General features: G+C 42.6%; 2 protein-coding genes and 3 non-coding genes across 6 annotated transcripts; 1 reads left to right on the top strand and 4 right to left on the bottom strand.

Annotated features, from left to right (window-relative positions):
• Window positions 1-135: 135 nt before the first annotated feature.
• mustn1b (musculoskeletal, embryonic nuclear protein 1b) lies at window positions 136-1404 on the bottom strand. Its single transcript, XM_055160757.1, has 3 exons — window positions 1255-1404; window positions 1044-1167; window positions 136-683 (listed from the first exon to the last, which is right to left on the bottom strand). Exons 1-3 carry the CDS (start codon window positions 1261-1263, stop codon window positions 565-567), a joined length of 252 nt encoding a protein of 83 aa, XP_055016732.1. The 5' UTR covers window positions 1264-1404; the 3' UTR covers window positions 136-564.
• trnae-cuc (transfer RNA glutamic acid (anticodon CUC)) lies at window positions 858-929 on the top strand. Its single transcript has one exon. It is a non-coding gene; the product is annotated as a tRNA-Glu (tRNA).
• Window positions 1405-1690: 286 nt separating the features above from the next.
• On the bottom strand, window positions 1691-14661 carry stimate (STIM activating enhance). Of its 2 annotated transcripts, XR_008633118.1 has the most exons (9): window positions 13789-14661; window positions 12897-12945; window positions 9139-9234; window positions 8932-9053; window positions 8734-8846; window positions 8499-8576; window positions 8185-8328; window positions 3142-3344; window positions 1691-2051 (listed from the first exon to the last, which is right to left on the bottom strand). XR_008633118.1 is itself a non-coding variant. In XM_055160755.1 (8 exons), exons 1-8 carry the CDS (start codon window positions 13991-13993, stop codon window positions 3231-3233), a joined length of 921 nt encoding a protein of 306 aa, XP_055016730.1. In that variant the 5' UTR covers window positions 13994-14661; the 3' UTR covers window positions 1691-3230. The 2 variants fall into 2 exon arrangements, 1 of the variants encoding a protein (XP_055016730.1); XM_055160755.1 differs by having other exon boundaries at window positions 1691-3344.
• trnar-acg (transfer RNA arginine (anticodon ACG)) lies at window positions 6305-6377 on the bottom strand. The gene has a single exon. It is a non-coding gene; the product is annotated as a tRNA-Arg (tRNA).
• Window positions 7050-7122, bottom strand: trnar-acg (transfer RNA arginine (anticodon ACG)). Its single transcript has one exon. It is a non-coding gene; the product is annotated as a tRNA-Arg (tRNA).
• Window positions 14662-14719: the final 58 nt, after the last annotated feature.

The following is a 14719-nucleotide window of genomic DNA, read 5'->3' as shown; positions in this document are numbered from 1 at the left end:
CTGGCTGAAGGGAGGGCCAAAATTGTGTTTGTCTGAGTGAATGTTGACCAACAGGAGCAAGGATCAAGGTTTACTAACTTTTTGGAAGATAGCCTAGCCTACATGATTCTCGTAAAAGAAAAGTAAACAATTACATGAATTTAGGCATTTTTTATTTTTATTTTTCAGAATCAGAAACAAACATTTACATGTGGCTAATCAACATGAATCAATATAAAATAGACATGACACATACAATTGTGATTGTGGCATTAATAGGTAAGACATTGTAAAGATGTGTTTATAGTAATCAATGAGAATGTAGGCCTAGTTTCAAAATAGGTACAAACTCTGACAGTCGGTGTAATTTTACATGAGGCAAATGACTTTAAGAAGCCATAATATTAGTGTTGAATGTAGGCTACATTCCTGAGCCATGGGTAAAATGTAGTCTTAGCTATAAACCATTTGCATGGCTTATTAACAAATAAAACTAATTCGCAACCAGTTCACAAATATTAGTCCAGAGATCGTCGTAAGTGATGCAATGAGCAAGTAAAGTCAATAAATTCAATCTGTATGTGGTTACTTGCTGAACACACTGGCTCCAGGAGTTTTGGTGGCACTGCCGGGCTTTTCCAGAACAGTTTCAGTTCCTGTCCTCACTCCGCTGAAAACCGAGGGGGCGACTTTTCCCATTCGCTCTGAAAGACAGAAGCTAAACGTAAAGAATAGCCCACGTATGGCGAACAGGCACAGCACATGAACCGTGGAAGTGCTTCTAATCCCAGAATTTAAGTTTCTATAGACACTACGTGTAATACATCCATGTCCATGTTTAGAGCTAAGATATGTACAGCAGCGCCAGAGCGCTATCTTCCCTGGTGGTCTAGTGGTTAGGATTCGGCGCTCTCACCGCCGCGGCCCGGGTTCGATTCCCGGTCAGGGAACTTAATTTTCGTACACATTCATACACAAAGGATTGCTTCCATTTTGAAAATACCTCTGAAGAAGTACGTATATTGAGGTATGTATCCTAATAAAAGTAAGCATATACTACTCACCACACTCGACCATCACTTCATAAGTCTTGCTCTTAACCTCGCCCTTCAATCCCAGTTTACTCCGAGCGCCCTTTAGGTCTTCCTCTTTCATCGGGGGTCGCTTTTTCCTCTTTACTTCTCCAGCCTATTCCATATCAGTAAAGATTACACAGACTGAGAGGTTGTAATATCAGATTTAGTTAACTTCTAATTTAATTAAAATCTCACTCACCTGTGACATGGTCTCGGTTCAATGTTTTGTCCTCTTGTGTCTGTCTTTGTGTGGCTCAAAGTAACACGTCGTATTTATAGTCCCATTTGTTCCAGACTTCTAGTGCCCCAGCAGTCAGTCTGTTGTCAGAGTATATTATTAGGGGTGACGTAGGGGTCCCTAAAGGCCCTCTTAGTTTTAATAGGTCAGCAGCTGATCATTATAAAATGTTGTGGCTCTTTGATATCCAATCCAAGTTTATTTGTATAGCACATTTTATAAACAAGACAGTTTCCAAAGTGCTACACAAAATAGCAACATAGTGGTCTAGCACATATAAAGTTAACCCAATGTTCATGTTGGCCATAAACGTAAACAAGTCTGAATGTTTTGGGATGCACCTCAGAGCAGTGGTGGAAAGAGTAGCTCTATTTGGCAATTACTGGACAAGACAAACTTTATGTTACAATATTTATTGGAAAAGCTTCAATAATAATAATTTATCATTTTATTTGAGTAGTAACACACAATACTAAACCATGATCCTCCAGACAACTTTCATAAATAAACAGTGACTTGTTGTACCCAAAATATCATAATGGGAAATAAGTCTGTTTAGTCATTCAGTGTTATTGATAGATCAGCCATGCATTCTGTCATCCCCACCACAAATACCCAGTTGTAAAATACAAACAAAAATAAACTGCACTCAAGTAACTAACTACTTCCCGCATGGTCCTGGTCCATAGTCATTAACAGTTTATGGGTCTATGCATGTCACATTCATGAGATCAGAGCCAGCTGAAGTCCCCAAGGCCCTGGTGGAATAGATCAAATATAATATAAAAAAACAGAATAAAACACAAAATAAATCACCTGCTGGTAAGTTCACTCAGGCACATTATTTAACACAAATACAAAGGGAAAAAAACCCAACAAAAAAACAGATTGTGCAAATTCCTGAACAATAACATAAAAGAATCAAACAATTTACCAAAGCTGTTCAAAATTTGGCCCAAAAAATTTAAATACAGTATAAGACAAGGCTCAGACAACACACAGAGAACGTCAAAGCATTTCAAATAACAGATAACTGTTCTGTGCTCACTGTGGGACACATTGGTCTTTTTAAAATAGATGGCTGATTATTTAGTTTTCTTACAACCCCACATATCAAAAATTATCTTTCTACATTACATGAAAGTAACACAGTAGTAAATACTGAAAATGTTCAGGATGTCTTTGCATATTAAAGTTATAGTCTGCTGTATATTTTATTTAGTGTACTTTAAAACATATTATTTGCTAAATAACTAACCATATGTAATTTAGGAAATGGTCAAAAATCAATTAAATGGTAAGTTACACACATCTCTATCTGGAGTGGATGGCATTTTTTCCTCTCATCTCTTTCAAAATATCATCCCCTTTTACTGATGTTTTTATTATTGTTCTAATGTTCATTTACAGTAATTTCCATTTTGACCACATGATTTTTACACAAATACACAGATTACAGGACAGTGAAGAACGAGTAGTTGAGAGACAAACAATAACTGTTGTATTGTATATTCTGTATTTTAAATTGCTGTATGGTGACCTTGAGTGTCTGGACAGGCGCCTCAAATGTATTACTGTTATTAAACCATTACCCATAAATACATGATGTGTAACTTTTCATATTTATCATAATCCATAATTTGTATGAGTTTTCAGTAGTTTATTGATGTAATTTGTAAAATGTGTAATGTAGTAGGAAGAAGTGGTTATAGTATGAAAAAGGAATCATTATTATGCAAAATGGTAACAGACATCCACAGCTGACAGGTTACTATATTAGTTCCCTGTAAAAAAAAGAATGAAAAAAAAAAGTTTAAGGTAGTTCCCTTGATGCATTCCTTTGCGTACCTCTCAGTCTGTTCAGTAAAGGGGAATGTGGACTCTGTTGTGAGGTGATCTGCTACCATAGACTCAAAACAAGTTTTTGGAGGCACAGGTCAAACTGGTATCCCCATACGATGTTTCTTTTTCTTAACAGTCTTTAAGCCGGTGAGACGACGGACATCATCCTCTTCCGATTCATCCATCTCATCATCAGCTGAGAAGAGGATCTAAACAATGAGAAGACAAGATTTATTTAACATAAAAACATTTTACATTTAACATAAAATCTCAATCTGAATAAAATCTGAATCTGAATAAAATCTGAATTTATAAGTAAGTAACTATTTTATGGAGATATGCAAAGCTCATACATACAAACTCCCAAATGTCAGCAGCATATTAAGCAGTTGAAGCTTATCACATGTATTAATAAACAGTAGCAGCTCCTCCACATTTTAGCTGTTTTGAGCTCTTGCAGCCACTCACTGCTGTAATTCAAAAGAAAAATGAAACTTGATCTTAAAAATAGGACATGAGGAAACACTGTATATCATGGCCCTGCTCTACACCCTATAAGACGTCAGTCATGGCATATGGTATATATATTCTTTGTCAAAAAAAAAAAAAAAAAAATCAGTCTTTTACAAATATTGTCAGATGTGAATAGAGCTGATAAGAGTGTGTGCGCAGATCTAGAAGCTGAACTCAATGATATGCAAATTAACCCTCTATCTAAAAAAAAATGTTCCCTCGTGCCTCCTGCAGAATAAGACACCCTGTAGAGGGAGCTAATTCATTAAAGTCAATGGTAATTTTCTTTTAATTCATATATTATATAAAACAATAAGCATTACAGATTCGAAAAGTGATAGCAATCATAGCAAGCATATTCAGTCCAAATATGAAATAAATTGAATGCCAGTTTTTAGTTGAAGGGTTGAATGTCTGAAACAAAGTTTTGTCACGATAATTACTATTTTGACTTAACGTTCAACACATAGATGTAACAGTTGTTTTCCTTAATATTTTAGGTACCTTTTCTTTATACTAGTGACGAACTTTTAGCAATTTTTTACATACTACGATAAAATTTGAGCTGTAGATAGTTGAATAGATGACTGAATCAGTTATTCGTTAAGCATTTCAATTAATTATTGCTTTTGGTTATCGTGTCAGTGGCAAAATGGCATTCAATATTATCATATATTGTCTATATTTTTTTCCAGCGATTATATTGAACTGTGGCAAGACAAAAAAATGTTCAATCTAGGTGTTGAAAAAAAAAAATAAATCAAGCCAGCCAGGAGCTGAACCCAGAATCTTCTGATCTGTAGTCAGACACGTTATCCATTGCGCCACTAGCCCACATAGTCCCACTTTCAGACCCCTTCCCCAGTGTCTGGAACTTCTTCCAGCCTTTGGTGGGCAAAAACTGAGCTTTTTGAGAACGGGTTCCAGAGTGGAGGCGGTGCGTTTTCGTGAGGACAAGCAAACTGCAGCTTTTGGAAAATGACATCACGGTCCCGTCATTGCCAGGGTCCTCCGATGCAGCGAAGCCCGCAGTCCACGAATTGGCCTCCACAGACCGCAAGAGCGTTGCCAAAATGGGACAGGTGTAGCCTACGGAGCCGCTCCTGCTGCCCAACATCTGAGACACGCTGTGCGCTGATGCGGTTCTGCTGCTGTCAGACTAAAGGACACGACTCAGTGGAATATATGGGTTCTTTCTGTGACTTATGTTTAACTTTTGCAAAACAAAACAGCTATATTTCTGGGATACATCTAAAATTGGCTAAATAAACTTAAAGTTTAAAAAATAGTGATGAGATATGCATTATTAAATATTATCATCATTGTTAACAGCGCACATACAGGTGTGGCAGATGTATTACATAGTTTTTTCTCAGTGCTAGGTTGCCGTGTGGATGTGAATATTTACTGATTCGGCACGTGTGTGGACCAGGGCCCAACTGATATGGATTTTGTTGCGGCCGATTTGATACCGATAAAATCGGAGTTGGCGCTGCCGATAGCCGATATAATCCCCAATATATTTAGTGATGTAAAAAATTCACTGTAAATTTTGAATTGTTTAAAAAACTTAGGACTGGATTTTAAATTGGGTTTATTTAGGCAACATTTATTGTTATTCTCACTCTTTGCGTCATATTAACAGACAGTAGGTCAGACTAATGCCATTTTTGCATCACATTCTAGCTACTAGTGATGGGTATTCCAGTTCTTTTTAGAGAACTGGCTCTTTTGGCTCGGCTCACTAAAAGCAGCTGGCTCTTTCGGCTCCCAAGTGACTCTTCAGGTTGTTTTGTTGCAAGCAGGACTAAACCAGAATTGAACCAGGACTAAGTGTCGGGACTCGGTCTCTATCTTTCTCCCTCTCTCAAGCCCAAGATTAGTCCTGGTTTATTTATTTTATGCTGAACTACAGCCAAATATGCAAGTTTTTTTCTATCCTATGCACATGCATGATGTGACTCTGGGGGTGTGTTTAGGGACAGTACGGACACACACACAGACAAATGACTCTGCAGATAAATACTGATCCAGAGCCACATATTAGGACATTTATCGGTCTGGAAATTGAATTAAATGAGCATAATGTAGAGAGTCTAAGCTTTATAAAGAAGTATAACATGCCCACGTGAAATATCGGCAAGATTTTCGGCAATATCGGCCGATCGCCAATATGTTTCCAGGTGCCCATATCGGATAATATCGGCAAACTGATATATCGGCCGGGCTCTAGTGTGGACATAAATTTTTTTCAACCCGCAAAGAAAAAAAATCCAGGAGTGTTGTCGTGTGGACGGAGCCTGAGATGACCAGACACACCTGATTGCAGTTTTCTATAGGTAAGTAAGATTCAATGTTCATATACTGGATCCCCAATTGCTATTTAATTTACTTAGAAAGGTTTGACTAATCTGCAAGGTAAACAAAACAAAATATTGATTATTAAAGTAAAAAAAAGTGACCTGTCCCCTTTGGAATAGCAATGCTTTGTTGCAAAATAAAACTTTGCAATATAATACATTTTAAGATAATTAGATTCATCCTCACAAGCCTAGTTGGACGAGTGGTATTTGATAAGCTACTAGTGGCAGAGTAAACTCCACCAAATACTTCTGATGTTTCAACTTTAAACAAAATATTAAAAAGGACAAATATCCGAGCCAGCCAGGAGTCGAACCTAGAATCTTCTGATCCGTAGTCAGACGCGTTATCCATTGCGCCACTGGCCCGATATTTGTGCCAGAAGAGTACCCTCCCCCCACCCATTGATGAACCCCCTGTGACGAACTCCCATTGACAAGAAGTGGCACAATTTGGAATATGCAAGCCAGAAATAGACGAGAACACAGCATGTAGAACACTACTGTACTTAGTCAACGTCCCACTATGTTCATATACAAAATAATGATGTACCAACTCATGACTCATGTGCTCTCACACCTAAAAAAGAGCAGGGGACACCACCCAGAAACTGACACCAAAATACACAAACCAGCAAGGACTCAAACCTAGAATCTTCTGATCCGTAGTGAGACACGTTATCCATTACACTGCTGGCCCACAGAGCCATATGCTTTAACTACTGCAAAAAAGAATGAGCATATGAAGAAAAAGAAGCAGAAGTGAAAATGGCAGCAATAGAAAAAGCACAGAATTAAAATTGCTCTTTGTAGACTTTGAGTGTATTAAATACAAGATATTATAGGAGAATTTATACATACCGTAATAACTGTCACTACAAAATTTATGGCTACCAAATCAATAATACAGTAGCGTAGTAATAGTGAGTATTTCAGGATTTTAAATAGTTTGTATTAATATGTATGTGGTACCATGCAGTAATGTTAAATACAAAAATAATAAAATGTTCTGTTTTGCATGCAAGCATCAGAAAAGAACAGCGAGCCAGCCAGGAGTCGAACCTAGAATCTTCTGATCCGTAGTCAGACGCGTTATCCATTGCGCCACTGGCCCACAAAGTACCACCCATCTGCTAAACTGAATACATATACTCCACTTACTCCCATCCCCCACCATTAACAAAGCCATGTGCATTTTAGCTACAGCAAAGATTTCAGGGCTTGCAAGCCCAAAACACAGACTTAAGAAGAAAAAATGCCAGTCTAAACAAAAAGTTATCCAATATAACCCACATACCTTGTTACTGTGTAATTTGTGCACTGCATATTTTTCAAAAAGAATCAGTATCCAAAAAGTACAAATGTTGCTAGGCTTAGCTTTAACTTTCACCACCAACCAATGTATGGTTAATTAATAAGCTAAATGACTATATAGACATTAGGACTGGGTGAAAACAGTCTATGGCTATGCTAGTGTTTATGCGTGGTAGCCATTCAGAAGCTAAAAGGTCAACATGAGTAAAAGTTTTAAAAATGATTTGGCCCATTCAAGATAATCAGTGCTTTGCCTGAACCGATCAACAATGGTGTTGAAAGTCAAGACACTCCACAAGCCAAGAATAGGCAAGAAATCACACAACTTCTCAGTGGAAGTACAGTTCTTGTACTCATTTTATGTATTTGCTGAATAAAACAGGTTTATGTGCCTTCCTGCATCTTCCAAACTCATCACTGACACATTGACAATTCTACTGCTCCTATGCTGCATGAAAGCTACCCATCTTAACAAGATATCTGTGCACAAAACTGATATTTTTTATTTATTTATGTTTACGTTCATTTTGTTCTCTTGAATAGACATTAGGGCTGGGAATCATATGATATAACAAGATGCATGCACTAATTTACATATTGGACATGATATTTTGCTATATTATACCATTTTTGTATGTATGAGTCTGTATTAAAGCTTTTATTTATGAGTTGTAGCTTCTTTAAAAAAGGTCATATAATATGCACTGTACAAAAGAGCCAGCAAATAATGCTATGTCTGTGTGTGGCTCCATACTGAAATTGAAAGTATTTAGTATGAACTAAAACACAGGCTGATGAGAAATGACTGAATCTCCATCTCGACTAAAAGTGATAAATTGCGCAGCTTTAAACTAGCACTTGCCTCAGACTCAGAGTCGTCGTGTGACATGGCTCTCCTGTAGCGAACTTTGCCATTGCCCCGTGAGTCTTCTTCCCTTTCTTCAAGCTTTGCCTTTGTTCTGTGCTTCTTCATAAGAAAGTTATCAACAACCCAAAACATTAGGGCCTGTATCAAAACAAATACTCATATTAAGATAAAAGGTCAAACAAATATACATTTGTATAAAAAGACATTCATAAAGAATGCTTAATGTGAGTACACCTTGCTAAATTAATTGTTAATATATTGTCAACAATGAAAGAATAAAATTCATAAATGGCAAGAATCAAACTTACATTCACAAAGAACGGAACAATAAGCATGACAATTGCAAGCTCCAATTCAGGGTTGTTAATGGGGTTGAGCACAGCCAACTGCAACAGAGTAACAATTTTATGTGTCTCTTACATTATTAGCACTAGGTAGATGCAGTGCAGGTTTTAGGCATGTACCACTGTCAAATAATATTTAAACTGAGATAATAGATTTGTTTTTAATGATTTACTATTTGTGAATTTTAGGGTAACTGACCTGTTTCCACTGAGGGATGAGCAGAACTAGCATGATGAGAACTTTTTCAAACATCATAATGAGAATGTAGAGGATACACTGACCAAGCCAAGCGGTGCATTGTACAGGCTCCCCTGTGTGCAGAAAAGGTCCGCATAATATCCTTGTATAAATCATAACGTGCAAAGACAATAGTACCACATAAAATGTGTTACTCACCATATTCACCAAAACGCAGAGATTCCCACTGCCTCCACTCAACTATTGCACTGACAGCTCGTACACCAGCGTAAATTATCAACATCCCCAAAGAAGCATCCAGTAGAAAATTTATGAGATATCTAAGACAAAAAAAAAAAAAAATCACAAATGAAAATATACATCCAGAATTATTAGTAAAGACAACCAAACATAAACTAGTCTTACAGCGAGCAAGGATCCTCCTCCGTGAGGTCAGACAAGTAGACATTAGCAAAGTGAATGAATAGCATTCCTATTGCCTGTTTAGAAGTATCTAGAAACCTACAAAAACAGAAAAAAAAAAAAAAAAAAAAGATTAACAAAACATTTATATAGGTCAGCATGTAGTGTATGCTATATTTGCAACCTCAGTACATTTTTTTGAAATGTTTTTAATACAATATAAACATCCATCTAAATCTAAAAGTTTTTTGTTTGTTTGTTTTGTTTTTTACAGTAATATAATTTTACCTCCTTGAACCGTCCCCCTCCTTGAACCGTCACCTTATCATGGTGGAGGGGTTTGAGTGCCCGAATGATCCCGGGAGCTATGTTGTCAAGGGCTTCATGCCCCTGGTAGGGTCACCCAAGGCAAACAGGTCCAGGGGGACGGGTCAGACGAAGAACGGTTCAGAAGCCCCTTATGATGAGTGCAACACAGAGGCCAGTTACGTCGCCCGGATTGGCGTCACCGGGGCCTCACCCTGGAGCCAGGCCTGGGGTGGGTGCTCGTCAGCGAGCGCCTGGTGGCAGGGCCTTCCCCCACGGGGCCCGGCCGGGCTTAGCCCGAAGGAGCGACGTGGGGCCGTCCTCACGTGGGCCCACCACCCGCGGGAGGAGCCATATGGGGCCGGTGCAGAGAGATCTGGGCGGCAGTCGAAGGCGGGGGCCTCGACGACCGGATCTCCGGACATGGAGACTAGCTCTGGGGACATGGAATGTCACCTCGCTGGGGGGGAAGGAGCCTGAGCTTGTGCGGGAGGTTGAGCGTTACCGACTAGATATAGTCGGCCTCACCTCCACGCACAGTTTGGGCTCTGGAACCCAACTCCTTGAGAGGGGCTGGACTCTCCATTTCTCTGGCGTTGGCCGCGGGGAGCGGCGGCGGGCTGGTGTGGGCCTGCTCATTGCCCCACAGCTCAGCCACCGTGTGTTGGAGTTCACTCCGGTGAACGAGAGGGTCGCGTCCCTGCGCCTTCGGGTCGGGGACAGGTCTCTCACTGTGGTGTCGGCCTACGGGCCGAACAGCAGTGCTGAGTACCCGGCTAGACAGTGCACCGACCGGGGACTCCGTTGTTCTCCTGGGGGACTTCAACGCCCACGTGGGCAACGACAGTGACACTTGGAGAGGGGTGATTGGGAGGAACGGCCTCCCCGATCTGAACCCGAGCGGTGTTCTGTTATTGGACTTCTGTGCTAGTCACGGTTTGTCCATAACAAACACCATGTTCGAGCACAAGGGTGTCCATAAGTGCACGTGGCACCAGGACACCCTAGGCCGGAGGTCGATGATCGACTTTGTAGTCGTGTCATCTGATCTCCGGCCGCGTGTCTTGGACACTCGGGTGAAGAGAGGGGCTGAGCTGTCAACTGATCACCACCTGGTTGTGAGTTGGGTTCGCTGGCGGAGGAGGAAGCCGGAAAGACCTGGCAGGCCCAAGCGTGTAGTGAGGGTCTGTTGGGAACGTCTGGCAGAGCCCTCTGTCAGAGGGACTTTCAACTCGCACCTCCGGGAGGACTTCTCCCGGATTCCGGGGGAGGCCGGAGATATGGAGTCCGAGTGGGCTTCATTCTCGGCCTCTATTGTCGATGCGGCTGCTCGGAGCTGTGGGCGTACGGTCTGTGGTGCCTGTCGCAGCGGCAATCCCCGGACCCGGTGGTGGACACCGGAAGTAAGGGATGCTGTCAAGCTGAAGAAGGAGTCCTATCGGGCCTTGCTGGCTCGGGGGACTCCTGAAGCAGCTGACGGGTACCGGCGGGCCAAGCGTGCTGCAGTCCGTGCGGTTGCGGAGGCAAAAACTCGGAGCTGGGAGGAGTTCGGGGAGGCCATGGAGAAGGACTATCGGACGGCCTCAAAGAGATTTTGGCAAACCGTCCGGCGCCTCAGGAGGGGGAAGAAGTTCTTCGCCAACACTGTTTACAGTGCGGGGGGAGAGCTGCTGACCTCAACTGGGGACGTTGTCCGGCGGTGGAAGGAATACTTTGAGGATCTCCTCAATCCCACCGTCACGTCTTCCGAGGAGGAGGCCGAGGCTGGGGACTCGGAGGCGGACTCATCCATCACCCGGGCTGAAGTCACTGAGGTGATTGGAAAGCTCCTTGGTGGCAAGGCTCCGGGGTTGGATGAGATCCGTCCTGAGTACCTTAAGTCTCTAGATGTTGTGGGGCTGTCTTGGCTGACACGCCTCGTCAACATCGCGTGGCAGTCGGGGACAGTACCTCTGGACTGGCAAACCGGGGTGGTGGTCCCTCTGTATAAGAAGGGGGACCGGAGGGTGTGTTCCAACTATAGGGGGATCACACTCCTCAGCCTTCCCGGTAAGGTCTATGCCAGGGTACTGGAGAGGAGAATCCGGCCGATAGTCGAACCTCAGATTCAGGAAGAGCAGTGTGGTTTTCCTCCTGGCCGTGGAACACTGGACCAGCTCTACACTCTCCATAGGGTGCTCGAGGGTTCATGGGAGTTTGCCCAACCAGTCCACATGTGCTTTGTGGACTTGGAGAAGGCATTCGACCGTGTCCCTCGTGGTGTCCTGTGGGGGGTGCTCTGGGAGTATGGGGTTCGGGGCCCTTTGCTAAGGGCTGTCCGGTCCCTGTATGACCAGAGCAGGAGCTGTGTTCGCATTGCCGGCAGTAAGTCAGACCTGTTCCCGGTGCATGTTGGACTCCGCCAGGGCTGCCCTTTGTCACCGGTTCTGTTCATTGTATTTATGGACAGAATTTCTAGGCGCAGTCAGGGGCCGGAGGGGGTCCGGTTTGGGGACCACAAGATCTCATCTCTGCTGTTTGCGGATGATGTTGTCCTGTTGGCTTCATCGAACCAGGACCTGCAATGTGCACTGGGGCGGTTTGCAGCCGAGTGTGAAGCGGCTGGGATGAAGATCAGCTCTTCTAAGTCTGAGGCCATGGTTCTCAACCGGAAAAAGGTGGCTTGCCCTCTCCGAGTGGGTGGGGAGTCTTTGCCTCAAGTGGAGGAGTTCAAGTATCTCGGGGTCTTGTTCATGAGTGAGGGAAGGACGGAATGGGAGATTGACAGGCGGATCGGTGCAGCTTCGGCAGTGATGCGGTCGCTGTATCGGACCGTTGTGGTGATTTACCGGTCAGTCTTCGTTCCTACTCTCACCTATGGTCATGAGCTCTGGGTAGTGACCGAAAGGACAAGATCGCGGATACAAGCGCTTGAAATGGGTTTCCTCCGTAGGGTGGCTGGGCGCTCCCTTAGAGATAGGGTGAGGAGCTCAGTCACACGGGAGGAGCTCGGAGTAGAGCCGCTGCTCCTCCACGTCGAGAGGAGCCAGTTGAGGTGGCCCGGGCATCTGTTCCGGATGCCTCCTGGGCGCCTCCCTCGGGAGGTGTTCTGGGCATGTCCCACCGGGAGGAGGCCCCGGGGAAGACCCAGGACACGCTGGAGGGACCATGTCTCTCGGCTGGCCTGGGAACGCCTCGGGGTCCCCCCGGAGGAGCTGGAGGACGTGTCTGGCGTGAAGGAAGTCTGGGAGTCCCTGCTTAGGCTGCTGCCCCTGCGACCCGGCCCCGGATAAGCGGACGAAAATGGATGGATGGATGGATGGATAATTTTATTTTTTATCAAAAGTTTTATCAAAAGTTAAAAGTTTTTAAGATTTCTCCATGCCATGCAGCTAGTAAGAGCTAGCCTGCCTTTTATATACCTAACTGGTCAAAGGTTTTAAAAAATGATTAGAATCTAGTGTAAAAGCCCTTACCAGATTTTCCAAGGTCGTCTTTCATGTTTGGGCTCCCGAAAACGTTTTACTGGAAAAAAACAAAACATAAAACATCTATCCATATCATAAAGACCTATGCGATAATATTGTATCCTCATCAAAAAACATACCATGAGCTGTGTTTTGTTTTATTCACATGCTTAAAACACAAACTCTGCATATTTAGACAGTTTCTCTGAACTCTGTTCAAACTTGTGGTGTAAAGTGCCATACACCTTCATGACATCACAAGGTGGAACAGAGCATTTTGAGTTTTAGAGATGTATATAGACTAATAATACAGATTTTCCACACATGAAACACAAAGCCAGGTACATACTCCAGGTATGTAAATGTGGCTTAAAGCTGAAAGATGGGAGATGTAAGCAAAAGGCCACATTCATTTTCATACAGACACTGAAATGTTTAGCCATGACCTCAGCTTCTGTTTTGGGCAAACTATGACATCAGAATGTTCACACCCAGTGCCCATATGGGTGGGCCAGTGTCAGACACAGCAATAAAGTGTTTAGAAATTCAGTAATCACATTTTCAGACCACATGATTTGTGGCTTCTGGAGTACTGGATGTGTTTTTATGTAAGAAATGTGTGCACGAATTATCCTTTTTAACACAACATGGGCTTAAACTATGCACAAATAATTATATTATTAAATAATTAGAAGTGTAAAAAGAATTCAGCATATAAGATGTCATATTAAGTCATGCTGATATCGTTTATTAAAAATTAGCATTCATCTCATGGTGCTGTTGAAAAAGAATAAATTATAGACTGTGAACTTGCCTTTTAAAAAAGAAAATAGTCTTAGGATAATTGGTTCAGTTTGTTAGATCGGTGGTAGGATACATTACACAAACAAAAGATACTCACACATAAGGATGCTGAAGGCCATCACAGCCAGGAGACCTTGCAGGAAAATCCCAAAGGAGTCCATGAGGGCCCCATTCTCACAGCCCCGGGTGTCAGCGCCAGGGTTCGCACTGGGGGCCGCCGAGATGTTGCTGAGGGACAGGGCAGGCTGTGCTCCTGCTACCACCGGACCACTCAACATGCTGGATCCACTCACACCAGCCATGAGACTCCGATGTCCACCAAAAACACAGGGCACTCGTGGTAGTTGTTACACCCGGGTGTTGGTCAGCTAATCGACACGCTGAACAGGACAAACTGAGGAGAACGACGAAGGCATCCTTTTTGATGAGCGCTAACTCTCATTCTCGTGATTTAATGCTCAATCTCATCATAATAATGTGTATTACGGAGCATATAAGTCACCTTATTATTATTATAAATACTAAATACAATCATAAAAGAAGGAACTGCACTAGACACATCTTACTTCAAGCAGCGCGAATTCAGGTTAGGACTCATTCATGAAATAGTTGCAGGATTTAAAACAAATAATTCTGGTGTGCAGGTGTAAAAATGCTCAAAATGAAAAGAGAATCCAGGGGGATTTTTGAAGTCCTGTGAAAGGTTTACAGCTGCTATAATTCTGCCATCATCACTTGCTAGCTATAAGCTAACAAGCATTTCAGATGTAAGCTAACCTTGAGCGAACCAGCAAATCTCTAATCTTCAGAGCTTTACAGAACCCTTTATGTCCATGCATATAACCGCTTTACAGTCCTCACGATTGCGCGTGTTTTCCTTTGGTCTTTCGTAAAAATGCATCTAATAAGCATTTGCAGGTCACGGTTTGCGTACTTCCAGCTGCTTCTCCCTCTGCACTGTCCACCTATGTTGACACGCGTAATGTTACGTGTGACGCAAGCAACCAATTGCTTGCTGGGAAATGAAG

The sequence above is a fragment of the Boleophthalmus pectinirostris genome, unplaced genomic scaffold (genome assembly GCF_026225935.1).
Source record: "Boleophthalmus pectinirostris isolate CB_2022bp ecotype Guang Dong unplaced genomic scaffold, ASM2622593v1 HiC_scaffold_3, whole genome shotgun sequence".
Taxonomy (NCBI): domain Eukaryota; kingdom Metazoa; phylum Chordata; class Actinopteri; order Gobiiformes; family Gobiidae; genus Boleophthalmus; species Boleophthalmus pectinirostris.
The sequence above is the reverse complement of the archived record's forward strand: the minus strand, read 5'-3'. Positions and strand labels throughout refer to the sequence as shown.